General features: G+C 42.6%; 1 protein-coding gene across 2 annotated transcripts; it reads left to right on the top strand.

Annotated features, from left to right (window-relative positions):
• The first annotated feature begins 1,067 nt into the window (after positions 1-1,067).
• Klhl11 (kelch-like 11) lies at positions 1,068-16,728 on the top strand. Of its 2 annotated transcripts, NR_155072.1 has the most exons (3): positions 1,068-1,669; positions 9,405-11,062; positions 15,134-16,728. NR_155072.1 is itself a non-coding variant. In NM_172565.2 (2 exons), the coding sequence occupies exons 1-2, from the start codon at positions 1,122-1,124 to the stop codon at positions 10,984-10,986; spliced, it is 2,130 nt and encodes a 709-aa protein (NP_766153.1). In that variant the 5' UTR covers positions 1,068-1,121; the 3' UTR covers positions 10,987-11,238. The 2 variants fall into 2 exon arrangements, 1 of the variants encoding a protein (NP_766153.1); NM_172565.2 differs by lacking the exon at positions 15,134-16,728 and having other exon boundaries at positions 9,405-11,238.
• Positions 16,729-16,794: the final 66 nt, after the last annotated feature.

The following is a 16,794-nucleotide window of genomic DNA, read 5'->3' as shown; positions in this document are numbered from 1 at the left end:
GATTAAAGAAGTGCGCCACCACGCCAGGCTTGCCCTGGTTTCTTACATAGCTCATGTTAAATTGGGTGTGCTCGCCGGGCAATGGTGGCGCATGCCTTTAATCCCAGCACTTGGGAGGCAGAGGCAGGTGGATTTCTGAGTTCGAGGCCAGCCTGGTCTACAAAGTGAGTTCCAGGACAGCCATAGCTACACAGAGAAACCCTGTCTCAAAAAACAAAACAAAAAACAAACAAACAAAACAAAACAAAATTGGGTGTGCTCAGGAACATTTTAGTAATCCCAAAATCCAGGAGAAGAATCAGGAGTTCAAAGTCATCCTTAACTACACAGCAAGTGTGTGGCCACCTTGGGCTACATGAGAGACACCTGCAAAAATAAATAACTTTAACGAAGTTATTTTTCTTTATACTGCCCCCCTCCTGGATTGGAAAGATAGTTTAGCAGTTAGGAGTACTCTCTCAGAGAATCAGTTTGATTGTTGGCTCCCAACACCCTTATCAGGGGGGTTTTAACCGCCTTTAACTCCAGCTACTGGGAATCTAACACCTACCTGTCCTCTGTAGGACCTGTGCACAGACACTTTGATAAGAATAAAATTTAAAAATTACTTTCTCTCCAAAGTCAATCGTTTTGTGTTTTAAGACGGGGTTTCTCTGTGTATTCCTGGCTGTCCTTTCTGAGACTAGGTCCTCGAACTCAGGGAGATCAGCCTGCCTCTGCCTCCCAAGTGCTGGGATTGGCACAGGCCAGCAGAGGCAGGGGTAAGGTGGATCTCTGTGAGTTCCAGGCTATCATGGTCTACAAAGTTAAAAAACAAACAAACAAACAAAAAATGTGTGTGCGTGTGATGGCGAGGATACACTCCAAAGCAACATAAAGTAGAAGAAAATTCAACAAAACAAGCACAGGGGGCCACCATAATGGAGGGGCGAGAAAAGGTAGACCTGAGTTTTTTTCTGGCTCCGAGAACTGCGCTTGCCTCGCTAGAGGGCGTAAGCACGGCAGAAGTGCGCAGGCGCGGCTCCGCCCCGCGCGCACTATTTAATCCCAGAATGCCTCTGTGTCGCATCAGACTTGCCGCACCGTTCGGAAGCTGAGGGGGCCGGTACGGCGGCGTCAAGATGGCGGCGGCTGTGGCGGCGGCAGCTGCCGCTGCGGCCGCGGCTGCATCTTTTCAAGTGCTGGAGATGGAGAGCATGGAGACTGCCGTCGCCGGTTCCGCGAGCCTGGCCGCTGAGGTCCGAGGCAGTGGCACGGTAGACTTCGTGACCGGGGCCGGCATCTCTACCCTCGTCGACACGGGCGGGAGCGATCCGGGCCCAGAGGCCGAGGACTTCGAGTGCAGCACTCACTGCTCCGAGTTGTCCTGGCGGCAGAACGAGCAGCGGCGTCAAGGCCTGTTCTGCGACATCACCCTGTGCTTCGGCGGGGCCGGAGGTCGCGAGTTCCGTGCCCACCGCTCGGTGCTGGCCGCTGCCACCGAGTACTTCACGCCCTTACTCTCGGGTCAGTTTTCGGAATCGCGCTCGGGCCGGGTGGAGATGCGCAAGTGGAGCTCAGAGCCCGGACCCGAACCTGACACGGTGGAAGCCGTTATCGAGTACATGTACACCGGCCGCATCCGAGTGAGCACCGGCAGCGTGCACGAGGTGCTGGAGCTGGCCGACAGGTGAGACGACCGTGGGCGAGCGAGGGCTGGGTTGGGGGGTGGGGGGCAGTGTCTGTGGTGCCAGCTCCCTCATTATGCCCGCGACGGGACAGCCACCGCGCCTGGCACTGAGGATGCCCCCTGAGAGTCTAGCTTGTGCGCATTGCACCCCTGAGCGCAGATTTCAGGTGGTAGGGACAAAGGCGATGAAAAACGGTGGGTCGTGTTCGACTCCTGTGATGATGACATTTAAAAAACGGTGAAGGGCTAGCTACGGATCGGAGGAAATGTCATTTAAACCAGCTTCGCAGTGGCAAGAGAAATTGGCCGTACAAAAGGGAATGGGTGCACATTACAGGCTTCCCAAAGGCCTCAGTCAGGGTCCAGGCTGGCTTAGAGAAGAAAGGACGTTAAAAAGAAAATCCAGCGATTCCGGATATGCTGGGTTTAAAGACCAGAGGGTGTGTGTGAGGAATGTTTGGATTTTATTGAGTGTGATGGATGGGAAACTGGGTAGAGAGATTATCTGATTTTAATATTTAAATACGAAATATTTAAATATTTCAAAAGTGAAAAGTGGATTGTGGAAAATGGATTGTGGGGAGCCAGAAAGGACGCCACAGAGGTTGGTTCGGAGGCAGGTGGAGATGCTGGTACTGTTACAAATCCTTTAACACATACCTCTGGAGCGCTAGACACTGACCTCGTTACAGTGCTGGGGGAGGGGGTATATCCAGCAGTGATCAAAACACATGAAAATCCTTTTCCTTATCAAACTCTCTGATGTTTAACAGCGAATATATAGCATGTTGAATAATTATTACAGCTGTGAGGCAGACTGAGGTGTGGGACTGTGCGTCATAGGCCCTAATGGAGAGGAGGTTTTGTTTTTTTATTTCTTTGTTTTGAGACAGGTTCGCACTATGTAATGCTGGTTGTCCTGGAACTCAATCTATAGACCAGGCTGAGAGGAACTATTTTTAAATTGGGCACATAAAGAATGTTCAGAAATCATAGCAAAGGCATATAGGTGGCAAGGTAGTGTGCTTCAGGTAGAGGGAGAAAACAGCGTGGGTTATATAGCTGCATGAAGGAGGCAGGATGAGAGGAGCAAAAGCATCCAAGTGGTGGGGAGGATGGATGGGTCCCTTGGAGCAGTGATGCTCACCCTGCCTAACACTGCAACCCTTCAATACGGCTCCTCATGTTGTGGTGACCCCAACCATAACATTATTTCCTTCCTAGTTCATAACTAATTTTGCTTCTGTGAATATCTGATATTCAGGCTATCTGATATTTGACCCCTGTGAAGGGGTTGCTTGATCCCCAAAGGGGTCACAACCCACATGTTAAGAACCTTTGCCTTAAGGCCTCATGGGCCTGTGAAAGAAGCTGACCTTTCTAAAATTAGAAGGCATTGAGAATGATTCTGTTTTACTTAATAAATTCCATGTCAAAAAAAGGGCAGGACAGGGTGCGGCAAGAGCTGTAGCAGAGACTAGGTCATTGCAATAGTGGTAGAGGCTTGGATTGAAGAAGGGAGGTGATGAGAACTGTGTCATCTGTGTGTATGCTTTGGGATTTATGTATAAGGGTGTTTTACCTGTGTGTATATATGTATAGTATCAGTGCTTGGTGCCTAAGGAGGGCAGAAAGAGGACATGTGGATGCTGGAAATTAAGCCTGGATCCTCTAGAAGAACAGCCAGTGCTTTTAACTGCTGATCCATCTCTGCAGGCCATCTGTGTTTTGAAATAGAGGAGATGAATTACTGGTGGGCTTGACACAGGAGTAAGGAAAAAAAATTTTTTTTTCGGAGACAGGGTTTCTTTGTGTAGCGTTGGCTGTCCTAGAACTAGCTCTGTAGACCAGACTTCAACTCAGATCCACCTGCCTCTTCCCCCCAAGTGCTGGGATTAAAGGCCTGTGCCTCTACTGACTAGCCAGCCAGAAGAATTTTTTTTAACCCAAGCAATTGGAAAGATCAGATTATTGTTACAGTGTGGAAAAAGGTTGGGCATTTAATCCCAACACCCTTGGGAAGCAGAGGCAAGCAGGTCTTTGAATTTTAGTTTAGCCTGGTCTACATATCCAGCTCAGCTAGACTTGTCCCACCTCCTTATATTTCAAAAGAGATATGGAAAAAATAGAGGCTTCAGAGATGGCCCAGATGTGGAAAACATGCCTGCACTGCAGGGATGAGGGCATGGTAGTGCATTCCTGTAACCCCAGCCTTGGGGAAGAGAGCAGAAACAGACTGATTCCAGTCTGGCACAATGGGTTAGGTCCAGTGAAAGACCTTGTCTGGAAAAATAAGGTGGGGGGCTGGACTGACAGCCCAGTGGTTAAGAGCACTTGTTTCTCTTACAGAAGACCAAGGTTGGTTAGGTTCTCAGCCCCAACCTTGTGGCTCACAACTATCTGTACCTACTATTTCAGTGGATCTGATGTCTTCTGACCATCAAGGGCATCAGACATACATGGTACATAAATATACACGTAGGGAAAACACTCATAAACATAAAATCTCTAAAAAAAAAAATTTAGATCCAAAAGGGTGGAGATTAATCAAGGAAAGACATCTGATGTGCCTGCATTCATACTCAAATATACAAAAGATGTGGAGAAGATCAGATATGACAGGAAGGTCAGTGAGCATGGTCCAGATAACTGGGTAAGCTTCAGATTGAAGGACATTGCTTCTCCAGTTAAGCTGTGAAAGAAAACACAAGGAGAAACAATGTTAACAAAAAAGGATATTTCCAGGAGCTGGAGAGATGGTTCAACCATTAAGAGTGGCTGCTCTTCCAGAGGGCTTATGTTCAGTTCCCAAAACTCACATGGCAGTTCACAACCATCTATAACTTCACTTTCGGGGTCCAGCTCCCTCTTCTGATGTTGACAGTAGGCACACGTGTGGAGCACATACATAAATGCAGGCAAAACACTAAAACATAGTCTTAGAATAGGGATGTTTCCAAACACTGAGATTATACTGGAAAAAGAGCCAAGGACAGTGACACATTACTGTAACTCCAACTCTTGAGAGGCTTAGCCAGGAGGAACAGGAGTTCTAGACCTGCATGGGTTACATAGAGAAATCCTGTCTTAATAAAAAGAGAGATGGTGGCAGTGGAGGCTCAACATACACCTTCAATCCCAGCACTTAGGATACAGAGGTGAGTGGATCTTTGTGTTTGAGGCAGCCTGGTCTACAGAATGAATTCCAGGACAGCCAAGGGTTACATAGTAAGACCTTGTCTCAAACAAACAAAAAATTGGGAGCATACCTTTAATCCCAGTGCTTAGGAGGCAGGGTCAGTTGGATCTCTGATTTCAAGGACAGGCAGAGCTACATAGGAGATCCAGTCTCAAAGCCAGAAAAAAGGGTAGGCATTAGATGGAAAAGTCAAGATAAATGCAAATTGGGGGAAACTAGCATATAATTTATAATTAAAGCCATAGAATAGATTAAGTTACTTAAGAGTACACATTAAAAATGAATAAAGGAAAGAAGGCAGGTAGGAGAGTCTGTACAGCATTAAAGAATCCGGCAGAGTGAATTGAGCTGATACCATGGAGGCCTAAAAAGGGGGTGGAGTCTACTGTCAAATGATCAATCATTAAAGGTTGGTGATGACATCATTGAGTTAAATGTTTCCATGAAAAAGGATTGGATTTGAGGTAGAGTGCCTACTTAGTTAACTCTAAAATAGGAGAGGTGGAACATGTTTTTGTGCCGAAGAAAGTGATTGTGGAAGAGGAGAAACTGATACTATAAGAGCAGAGGAATGGACACAGGAGGTTTTTAAATCAAGGTAGATCAGACTACATATTATAGTAAGAGACTGAATGATGCACACCTGTGTCCAGCACTTGGCAGGAGATCTAGGTCAGTCTGGACTAAAAAGTCCAGAGACCCTTTCTCATGAATGCTAAGGATTGACTCTGGGCTGTGGTGGCTCTTGCCTTTAATCATACCATTTATGAGACAGCAGCAGGAGGTCTTAAGTTCCAGGCCAGCCAAGACTACATGGAGTCTTGACTGTCTCAAAACCATGAGTGGAATGGGAAAGAAAATATAGTGTATTTTCTTACTTTACTGTAGACAAATTGGTGGAAAGGTAAAACCCCTACCCACAGGATTGCTTCTTTTCTCAGAGTACCAGACTGGATCCTCAGGATTGGATGGAATGGGTATAAGACTGGGAGAATGAAACTGAAAAGAAGAGCTATTGTCAAGTTGTGTTTGCCTGTGATTTTTTTTTTCTTTTTTCAGAGTTAGTCCTTTTTGAGGAGTAAGGAAAGGAGAGACTACTTCAGGCAATTTACTTAAAGCTAACTGTGTTGTACAGTGGTGGTGCATGCCTTTAATCCCAACACTTGGGAGGCAGAGGCAGGCAGATTTCTGAGTTCGAGGCCAGCCTGGTCTACAGAGTGAGTTCCAGGACAGCCGGGGCTACACAGAGAAACCCTGTCTCAAAAAAAAACCAAAAAAACAAAAACCACCAAATCAAACCAAAACAAAAACCTAACTTTGCTGACGTAGTAGAACATGCTTTTAATCTTTACTCATTACACATAGAGATAAAAACAAAGCAAAGAGAGTGGTAAGTGAAGGTTCTAGGCTCTAGAGTCTATAGTACCCCAGACAAGTCTGGGTGCCAGGGAAGGAGAGACAGGCAGAGAGTTCAAGGCCAGCTAGGGCTACACAGAGGGAGCCTGTCTCAAAAATATAGTATTTTATATATATATATATATATATCAATCAAAATTTTCTCCATCTTTCACAGGCACCATTCCCACACTCCTACCCCAGCTTCCCTTCTCCCTCTCACTCTGGGCCCTACAGGCACCATTCTAAGTGCCCTGTAATGATTGAACTTATTTTAGTGATCTCTGAGGCAGGATCATTTGTCTCTGTCTACATATACATCTCTGATCTAGGTCTACATGGCACTTGGATTAGAAATAATAGGGTAAGCAGAGTCTCTTGGCTCAGCATTCTAATCCCAGCTACCTGAGAGACTGAGGCAGAAGGATCACAGGTTAGAGGCCAACCTGGGCAACTTATTAGATCCTGCCATAAAAAAGAGAAGGTGGGAGAGAGGGGTTGTACAGTAGAGCACCAACCTACCATGTGTGAGGCTTGAGTTGAATCCTGTCTTAGGGTTTCTGTTGTTATGAAGAGACACCATGACCAAGGCAAACATTTAATTGGGACTGGCTTACAGGTTCTGGCTTACAGGTTCACAGGTTCAGTCATTATCATCATAGCAGGAATCACTGCAGCATGCAGGCAGACATGGTACTTGAGAAGGAGCTGAGAGTTCTGCATCTTTATTTGAAGGCAAACAGAAGTCTGGCATCTACAAACAGCCAGGAGGAGGCCTCTTTGACCCTAGTCGAAATCTGAGCACAGGCCCTCAGAGCCCACCTCCATAGTGACACTCTTCCTCCAACAAGGCCATACCTCATAACAGTGCTGCTTTACAGTGGCCAACCATATTCAAACAACCACAAGTCCCCATTATCATAATAAATAAATATAAATATTATATGCTCAGCACAGTGCTTCTCATACAACAATGCCTAGTGTGTGGGAGCTATTGTTTTTATAGAGTAATGTTTCCCAAAACCTGTCTTAAGGAAATCTGCTTCAGAATTATCTGCTAAACATAGGCTGTAGAGGCAGCCTGGGAATCAGGTGGCCCTGGCACCCAGACTTGTCTGGGGTACTATAGACTCTAGAGCCTAGAACCTTCACTTACCACTCTCTTTGTCTTTGTTTTCATCTCTAAGGTTGCAATGTTTCTTCAAGAGGGTTAAGAGAGGTTATCTTAATTTATCTGTATTTATAGTTAAGTAGTTATTAAGCACAGTAACCATAATAAACCATTATTGAATGGAAATGGGCCTGTCATGATGAATGATGGAAATGATGTCATCATGATGACATTCTTAGATTGTTTAAGGTTCTTCTCAATTAAAGGGTCTTTCTCTTTTATAACCATGGTCTCAAATTGACCACCCTTGAGCTAAGTACTACCAAATTTATGATTTGGATAAATACCCTGTTATGTTTTATTTTAACTTAAATAAATTTAGGTGGGTGGGCAATGTTCTATTAGTAACATCAAACCACTTGACCCCAGGGAGTGGCACTATTAGGAAGTATGGCCTTGTTGGAGGAAGTGTCTCACTGAGGGTTCGCTTTGAGACCCTCCTCCTAGCTGCCTGGGAGCCAGTCTTCTCCTGGCTACCTTCCAAATAAGATATAGAACTCCCAGCTCCTTTTCCAGCACAATGTCTGCCTGCATCTACCATTAATAATGGATTGAACCTCTGAGCCTATAAGCCAAGCCCCAGTTAAATCTTGTCTTTTATAAGAGTTGCCTTGATCATGGTGTCTCTTCATAGCAATAAAACCCTAACTAAGACACCTGCATACACATTTTGTTGTGTGTCTGTTTTGTTTCTTGGCTTCAGATATTTGAGTTTATCTTGTCTTGTTTTAATGATAGCCAGCCTTGGGCAAAACCCCTGAAAAGATCCTATATTTCCTGTGGTTGCCTAAAAAGATGGAAGAGACAAGAACTTCTCCTAGGCTTCTGTTCTTTCTGATATCTGACCAAGCAGAGTCTCTAGGAAGTTAGTTCCTGCCTGCCTCTAGTTTAGACTGTATGGTCTTACTAGATAAAGCTTCTTCACCAAGACCCTTTCTCAAGAAAAACACAAAACTGGGAGTGGTAGTGCATGCCTGACCTGTCTCAAAAAAAAAAAAAAAAAAAGGCAAATAAATAAAAGGTTCCAATGGCTGCAAAGGGATTAGAAAGGATGTCAGAAATGGCATTTGGATTGGCGTTTGTCCTTGTTGTACATGTCTGTATATCTGTGTGAGAGTATAGTCATCTGAGTGCAGATGTACAAGAATGTCAGAAGAGGTTGTTTGACTCTTCCCACCTGAAGTTAGGCAATTGTGAGAAACTCAATATGGGTGCTAGGAACCAAACTCAAGTCCTCAAATACCATCTTCTGGCTTCCAAGGGTACCAGCCATGTATGTGGTACACAGACATAGTTGCAGACAAAATACCCATATATAGACAGTAGAATCCAGGCATAGTGGCACATGTTTTTAATTCCAGCACTCAGGAGGCAGAGAAAGAAAGATGGATCTGTGTTCCATGACAGCCAGAGTTAGTGAGACCCTGTCTTAAAAACATAAAAAAGATCATTAGAACTACCACTAAGCTATCCTTCCAGCTCCCTTTTCTCATTTTCTAAAATTTTGAAAAGGGTCTCACTAAGTTTCCCAGGTAGGCCCTTACCCTGTGATTCTGCTGTCTCAGTCTCCTGAGTATTAGCATGAGAGGCGCATGCCTGTAAATGTATTACTGTGTGTCTATGATATATAGGGTACCACAGTGCACATCTGGAGGTAAGAGGAGAATTTTGTGACATGAGTTTCTCTTCCACCTCAACATGGGTCCTAGGGATGTAAAATCTCTAGGCTTTTTCTGGCAAGTGCCTTTACCCACTGAGCCATCTGCATAGAGAGACCTATTTCAAACCCTCCCTCCTAAAAATACTTTCCCGCATACTGTTTGCTAATTTGCAGAGGGAGGGTAGTCTTTTTCCAGGCTTGTGTTTATAAGATTAATCCTACCATTTTAATTTGTATAATTCAGGTACACATACAACTATATAACATATATATTCCAAAATCAATCTTTTCTCTTTTTTCTTGATTCTAGATTCTTATTAATTCGTTTAAAAGAATTCTGTGGAGAATTTCTCAAGAAAAAACTTCATCTCTCGAATTGTGTGGCCATTCATAGCTTAGCCCACATGTATACCCTGAGCCAGCTTGCTCTGAAAGCTGCAGATATGATACGGAGAAATTTCTATAAAGTCATTCAGGATGAGGAATTTTACACTTTACCTTTCCATCTCATTCGGGACTGGCTTTCGGACTTGGAAATCACTGTGGATTCTGAAGAGGTTCTTTTTGAAACAGTTTTGAAGTGGGTTCAGAGAAATGCAGAAGAGAGAGAGAGATACTTTGAAGAGCTTTTTAAATTGCTCAGATTGTCCCAGATGAAACCCACCTACCTTACACGGCATGTCAAACCAGAGCGGCTAGTGGCCAATAATGAAGTTTGTGTCAAGCTGGTGGCAGAAGCAGTGGAGAGGCATGCGCTCAGAGCAGAGAATATACAGTCTGGCACATTGCAGCAGCCCACTTCACAAGTCTCACTGTTACCTCGCTATGGACAAAACATGGACGTAATCATGGTTATCGGAGGAGTGTCGGAAGGAGGAGACTACTTAAGTGAATGTGTGGGATATTTTGTTGATGAGGATAGGTGGGTCAATCTGCCCCACATTCATAACCACCTTGATGGACATGCCGTCGCAATTACAGAGTCCTACGTGTATGTTGCTGGCTCCATGGAACCAGGGTTTGCTAAAACTGTGGAAAGATACAACCCAAACCTGAATACATGGGAACATGTTTGTAGTCTGATGACCAGAAAGCACTCTTTTGGGCTAACAGAAGTCAAAGGGAAGCTGTATAGCATTGGAGGACACGGCAATTTTAGCCCTGGCTTTAAAGACGTGACTGTTTACAATCCCGAGCTTGATAAATGGCACAACTTAGAGTCAGCACCAAAGATTCTGCGAGATGTCAAAGCATTAGCCATTGAGGACCGGTTTGTGTACATTGCTGCCCGCACGCCCGTGGACCGGGACACTGAGGATGGACTGAAGGCTGTAATTACTTGCTATGATACAGAGACTCGACAGTGGCAAGATGTGGAATCTTTACCGCTTATTGACAATTACTGTTTTTTCCAGATGTCTGTGGTCAATTCAAACTTTTATCAGACAGCATCATGCTGTCCCAAGAGTTACTCCTTAGAAAATGAAGAAGCAGTAAGAAAAATTGCCGGTCAGGTGTCTGATGAGATCCTTGAAAGCTTGCCTCCAGAAGTCCTAAGCATCGAAGGAGCAGCCATTTGCTATTACAGAGATGATGTCTTCATTATTGGAGGCTGGAAAAACAGTGATGATATTGACAAACAGTACAGGAAAGAGGCCTACCGATACTGTGCTGAGAGAAAGAGGTGGATGCTCCTTCCTCCAATGCCTCAGCCCCGCTGCAGGGCCACTGCTTGCCATGTCAGGATCCCTTACCGGTACTTACATGGCACACAGAGATACCCCATGCCTCAAAATTTAATGTGGCAGAAGGACCGCATCCGACAGATGCAAGAGATACATCGGCACGCCCTGAACATGCGGAGAGTGCCAAGTTCCCAGATTGAATGCTGAGCTCACCAGCGTTTGCAGCTGAAAACTGTTCTCCCTGTTCTGTGAGGCGGGGATGCCTGGACTGTTACTTGGAAAAGTATGTCAATGACTTATTTTCTACTTGGACTTATTACCCTATATACAAGAAGTATAGTTAAAAAACAAATAGAAACTCAGTTCAATGTGGTAATTTTTGTTAGGTTGCAGTCCTGACTTTGGTTTGTGTTTGTGTGCTGGTAAATAAGATCTTATTAAAGAGAAGTGGGGGAAAGCAGGTCTAGTTACTTGGCCTTTTTTCTGCCAACCACTAACTCCTTTGTCTTAGGGACTTACGTGGGGCTCTAAGCACCAGTGTTATTTGCACATTTACTTTGATGCTCCTTTAAGTTTTTTATGGATTGTTTGTTTTCAGTGATACCAATTTATGCGTTAAGCTCTCATCTGTAGGAGAGACGTGTGCAATAGTGAAACTGGATCTGAAGGTAAAGCACAATGTTTCAGCAAGGATGATCTCAGAATGGAGCCCTGATGCTTTGCTGTATCTGCAAATGCTGGTTTTGTTCATTGGAAAGGGTGACAATGAGAAGTTTGTGAGTGGCACGTCCTCTGGTTTGTTTGGTTTCTTTCACAGCTGTTTATAGACTTGAAGCCATCATCCTGAGATGATAGTTGGGAAGGTATTAATGTTTACCTGGTTGTCTAGTTGTCTAAAGAGGGAGTTACACAGGTGAAGAGAAGTGCTCAGTGTAGCTGAGAAAGCAAATGAACAAACATTTGAAACACTTTGAATGGTTGTGTTGATGAGGATGCAGTGTGCCGTGACAATCAACACAGGATGCCTTCAGTTTGTTTTTTGCTCCGCTGAATATTATATAGACTCTTCATCATTTCTTTCTACAAGTAAAGCTTTCAAATGGCAAGGAAGTAACCGTTTAGAAAATACCGCTAAGAGAAGCCATGTTATTTCTGGCCCCTGATTGTTATATTTTACCTAGTTGCCCTAGACTTCTACTGGAACTTAGAGCCTAGAATATCAAATCTGAGTACATAGTTTTGGCTTTTAAAATTTTAAGGCTTTGACATACCACATTTAACAGGAAACTATCAAAATGTTACATAATCAATTCAATGTCATCTTGCAGAAAAGGTTTTTAGTATGTACATATTTTTATTGCATTCCCTAAAGTCTTTTTTTTTTTTTTTTTTTTTTTTTTGAGACATGGTCTCACTATGTAGCCTTGGTTGGCCTGGAACTCACTAGGTAGATCAGGCTTTGGCCATATATAGATCCTGAGGGACAAGCTTCCAAGGACCAAGAAGCAGTTTCAGCAGCAGCTGTTTCTACTCCCTCCAGTTCTCTGCTTTTGTTGAGCTGTGACAATGATGTTGGACATTCACTTCCTCTAATTCTTTATATTTATTATTGTTTTCTAGAGCTGCTATTTTATAGTTCATGTTCATGATCTTTTAATTTTTCAGTTGGATTAGGAATATCTTTGCGCCCCATTCTCTCTTAGTATCTGCATTCTTTGTTGCATATGGCATTGGAGGATTAACCATTTTCTTTTGAGCCTTGTATAGGTTGACATATTGCTTTTGCACTGTTTTTGATAATAAATTCCTACTCAGTACATTGGATTTTTTTGTTCATATGTAGATACTTGGAATATACAATTTCCCATTTTTCTAATCTGGATCTAATTTGTACTTAGTCTCTGAACTCCCTTGTGCGGGGCTTTAGACTTGGCACTCTCACCCTTAAGCTTTTGTGGGTAATCTTGATCTTGTTCTGTGACTATTTCAAATTTTGATATCATTTAATTCTAGATACAGTATTGATAAATATTGATATATTGATAGATGTAGAAATATTTTTTCTCCTGTTTTTGTTTTGATGCAAATCTCAAATTAGAGAGACCTTCCCTCTCACTTTGTATGATCTAACCTGTATTCTTGCTGATTTTATCTTTGATGTTTTTGTTTTTTGAGACAAAGTCTGTTATCTTGGCTGACCTGGAACTCTCTTTGTAGACCAGGCTTGTCTGGAATTCACATAGATCCACCTGCCTCTGCCTGGGATTAAAGGCATGTCCTGCCATGCTGGGCTTGATGGCTCTTTAGTACACTAATTTCCATTTTCTACTTCTTCAGTTTGTTTTGTAAGTAGTAGTTCATGGTGTTTAGTTTGTCTTTCATGTAAATTGACTGTATCTGGGACCTTTAGAAAAGAGACATTAGCACCTCCTCAGTTACTGGCTCAGATGACTCTCATTGGGGTCGTCCTGGCTCTTCTTTCTTTTCTGATTAGTCATTCCTTCCAACTTACCTGTAGATATTTTCACTCCCATCACATCTTTCTAAACACTGTTAATGCTGGATTGGCTCTGAGATTGTGTGAATATTCTTCGTATTAAGAAAGGATTTCCACATTGATATTTGATATAACCTTGATGTGATCTATTGTAATCAGTCCAAAAACATCTTGCATAATTTGATTCATAAGAGCATTCATGAAGGCTCTTCTCTCCTTATGTCAATAGCTTGTACATAAGCATAAGTTCAGCTATAATTTTCACTGACAGCCAGTGTAATGCAGTCTTTGTTTCTTTAGTATTCACTTCATGTTCAAAGGTTTTGTAGATTGGAGAACACAGTTGCTTTGAGCATCCATGATGTTTGGGTCAGCACTGTTCCAGTGGCATAGAGGCACACTCCCTTTTTGACACTGTAGAGTCTTCATCAGATCTGTGCAGCCACTATTCAAGGATAATCATACACACAAGCAATATATAGAGCAGATAGGAGTACAGATAATTCCCAAGAAGCTGCATCACTGAAAAGTCCCATCATGTCTTGGACTTTGACCTCATGGGAGTCACATTAAGGAATAGCCATTTTTCTGACTTTATATACACTCCTGAGCTTTTTATGCAAGTTAGCATTCAAGCTAAATCTTTCAACACTCGGTGTAGAGAGAAGACTTCTGTTTTAGGTACTGGAGAGATGGATCAGCAATTAAAGGAACACTTGCTGCAATGGGTTCCCAGGGCCCACTTCATTAACGCAGCTCACAAGCCTAAAGCTACCTTCAGGGGATCGGGTACCTTTGGTACCTGCACTCACACGGGCATACCCACATTCAGACATACATACACATGTATGCATAATTAAAAGTAAGCTTTTCATTTCAAAAAGGCTCTTGTTGAAGTTGGTTATGGCAGTATTTACCTGTAATCTCAGCATTTGGGAAGATCAGGAGTTCTGAGCCAGACTAGTTAGCATACATGTCAACAACAAAAGTGTAACTAATAATAAGAATAAAAACACATAAATAAAAAATTAACTCCTGATAGCACTGTAAATCCAATTTTTTTTTCTATATGAATGTCTTTACCTTCTCACACATTCTGGACTATTCTGAAAAAGTTTAAGTACTATCATCTGTGCCTCCCTTATTCCATTAGAGTTAACTTTATTATATGATAGAATATCAGAAACACAACCAGAAACTTTGGCTGTTTACTATAACACTAAATGCTCTTGGATTCCATACTGATAACTTATTTCCCTGGAGTTAATGCTAGTGTTCTTGCCTAGGATAAAGGTTTTTAATAACTGTATTGGAAATCTGCTTTAAAACCATTTTGAGACTGGAGTGAGTATGGGAAACTGCAAGTCCCTTTCCACAGAAAGGTTCTATTCTCCCCTTTCCCTAACTCTTTTGAAATGTTCATCCTTGGATTTCTTTTGGTTGGTCGGTCTGCAGTGCTGGGAACTGAGCGCAGGGCCTTGTACATGCTAGGGAAACACTCTACCAACTGAGTTGCTCCCCCAGCCCTTTCTGTAGCTCCCTTCATTACAAGTCTCTGAATCCTAAGAGGCACTCCTTAGTTGTAAACTAAGTCTGTGCAACTAACAGTCTTTGAAGCTCTGTGAAGGAAGCTTGCCTTTCTCTCAGTCCACAAGTCATTTAGGATCTCATCAGGATGCCAGCTTTCTCCGGGAAAAGATTCATGTATTTTGATTTTGGCTTTTTGGTCCCAGAGTTGTATTTTGGGACAGTCACCATTAAGTTGTTATTAGAGCCATCTTTGTGTTGTCTTTTCATTTCATGGCAGACAGTATGACTCCTAACTTGATTGAAACCACTGTCTTTTTGGCTCAGCAGGCAGCCTAGGCCCTGGCTGAATGAAGGGGTAAGTCCTTCCTTGCATGATGGTGTGCAGGTTTCCTGACTACCAACTTTCTAATTTTCATATGTGAATTCACGTGTGTGGCTTCACCACCATAACTTGCCTCCTAAATACTTTTAACTTGTTAGGAAGGAAAGAACCTAGACTTGCTTAAATCTGTTCAAGGCTGACATTCTGAAATTTTAAACGGACATAACAGCATTTGTAATAATAATCGTGCAGGTCTAATGTGGCTCTTTGGGAAAGAAATTTCTTTTATGAAAACAGTTTTTTTTAAAGCCAGCTTTTTAAAAGCTTATTCAAGTGAACCTTTGTTGTGTAGCTTTTGTTTTCTTAGCTGGAAAAAGATTTGATTACACCAAAAAGTAAGGGTGGTCCATTATTGTGAGTAAGGCTAACTTTCCACATTATAATGGGACCCTTCCTATCTTCCTTTCAAACTGAGAATGTCAGTCATGAACTTTTAAGCGGTCATCACTTGCAGCTGTTTGCATGATTAGTCTTGTGTATCCTGAGAGCTTTGCTTTTCTGTGCCAGTTCAAAATAACATTTTTGCTAAGAACATTTAAAATTAACTGATATCAGTTTTGTTTTGATTTACCTGGTTGTGTGTAGTATTTCCAGGACCAAAAATTTAAAACTCTCAGTCTAAAAAGCCAGAGAGAGCATTTCTGTGCTTTAATCCTGTCACAACTAGTAGACAGGTTCTTGTGCACACCTTCCCCTCTCTGACTGCAGCATGTGTGTGTTTGAAATAGTTCCTTCTCTGCTTCACGATTCTAGTGTCAACACTATAAGTAGACTGGAGCTGTGTTACATATTTTAGCTACACAGACTAATAAAATACACAGGACCTTGAACTAAACTTATGTGCAAAGGCCATATTAGTCACGTTTCGTGTCTTTGAACATGTATGGTGTTGTGAAACGAATATTCTTCTACACTAGAAAAATCCGGTGCTTCAACCTTAGAATATTTGAGCAGCAATTCAGTCTGTTCTTAGCCGTCAAACCTTTTGGCACAGCTCATCATCTGTTACTTTCTTGAGAAAAATCGATTTTGTTGTTTTACTTACAGCATATGTTCTGGTGATTGAAAACCAAACAGTTATGGAGGGTTGTAATACAACAATAGTATGTTTACAAAGTGGTCTTTTGCTGCAAGGACTTCACTTAGCCAAATTACTGCTCACTGCAACCCTCAGAGCTTCCCGCTTACTCTCTGACCCTTGCTAGGAGGGCGGGACCTTGAAGCACCTGTTAATCTTCCCCCTCCTGCTTCCTGCACTTGTGAAATTCAATGCTTGCTAGGTGTTTGAAGATTTTACCATCCGTGGGCTGGGGCTTGTTGTGTTACCTGTAAAATAAGTATTAGTTTATAAACAGTTTTTTTGGGCTAGTGGTACCCAGGCCCCTTTGCAAGATTTAATCTTGATTATCTCCTTTTATGTTAGAGGAGATATAGTATTTAGAACACTCTAAGATATGTTTTATGTTCCTGAAGCTATCTTGCTCATGTTTAAGATACTAATTGTTTAAATGTAAGTTTTCAATAAACGTATTTCTTTAGAGCTGCTTTGTACTGTGTGTTGAATGTAATCCCCTTCCTTACTCCCTCATTCATCCAACCCTTGCTT

Source organism: Mus musculus, chromosome 11 (genome assembly GCF_000001635.26).
Source record: "Mus musculus strain C57BL/6J chromosome 11, GRCm38.p6 C57BL/6J".
NCBI lineage: Eukaryota > Metazoa > Chordata > Mammalia > Rodentia > Muridae > Mus > Mus musculus.
This window is presented reverse-complemented; position numbering and strand designations above follow the sequence as displayed.

What these genes read in the sequence shown, in the direction of transcription:
- Klhl11 (NM_172565.2), top strand. Translation starts at nt 1,122, where the DNA reads ATGGCGGCGGCTGTGGCGGCGGCAGCTGCCGCTGCGGCCGCGGCTGCA. An exon ending in GTGCTGGAGCTGGCCGACAG is followed by an intron (nt 1,670 to 9,404) that starts GTGAGACGACCG and finishes TCTTGATTCTAG; the next exon opens with ATTCTTATTAATTCGTTTAA.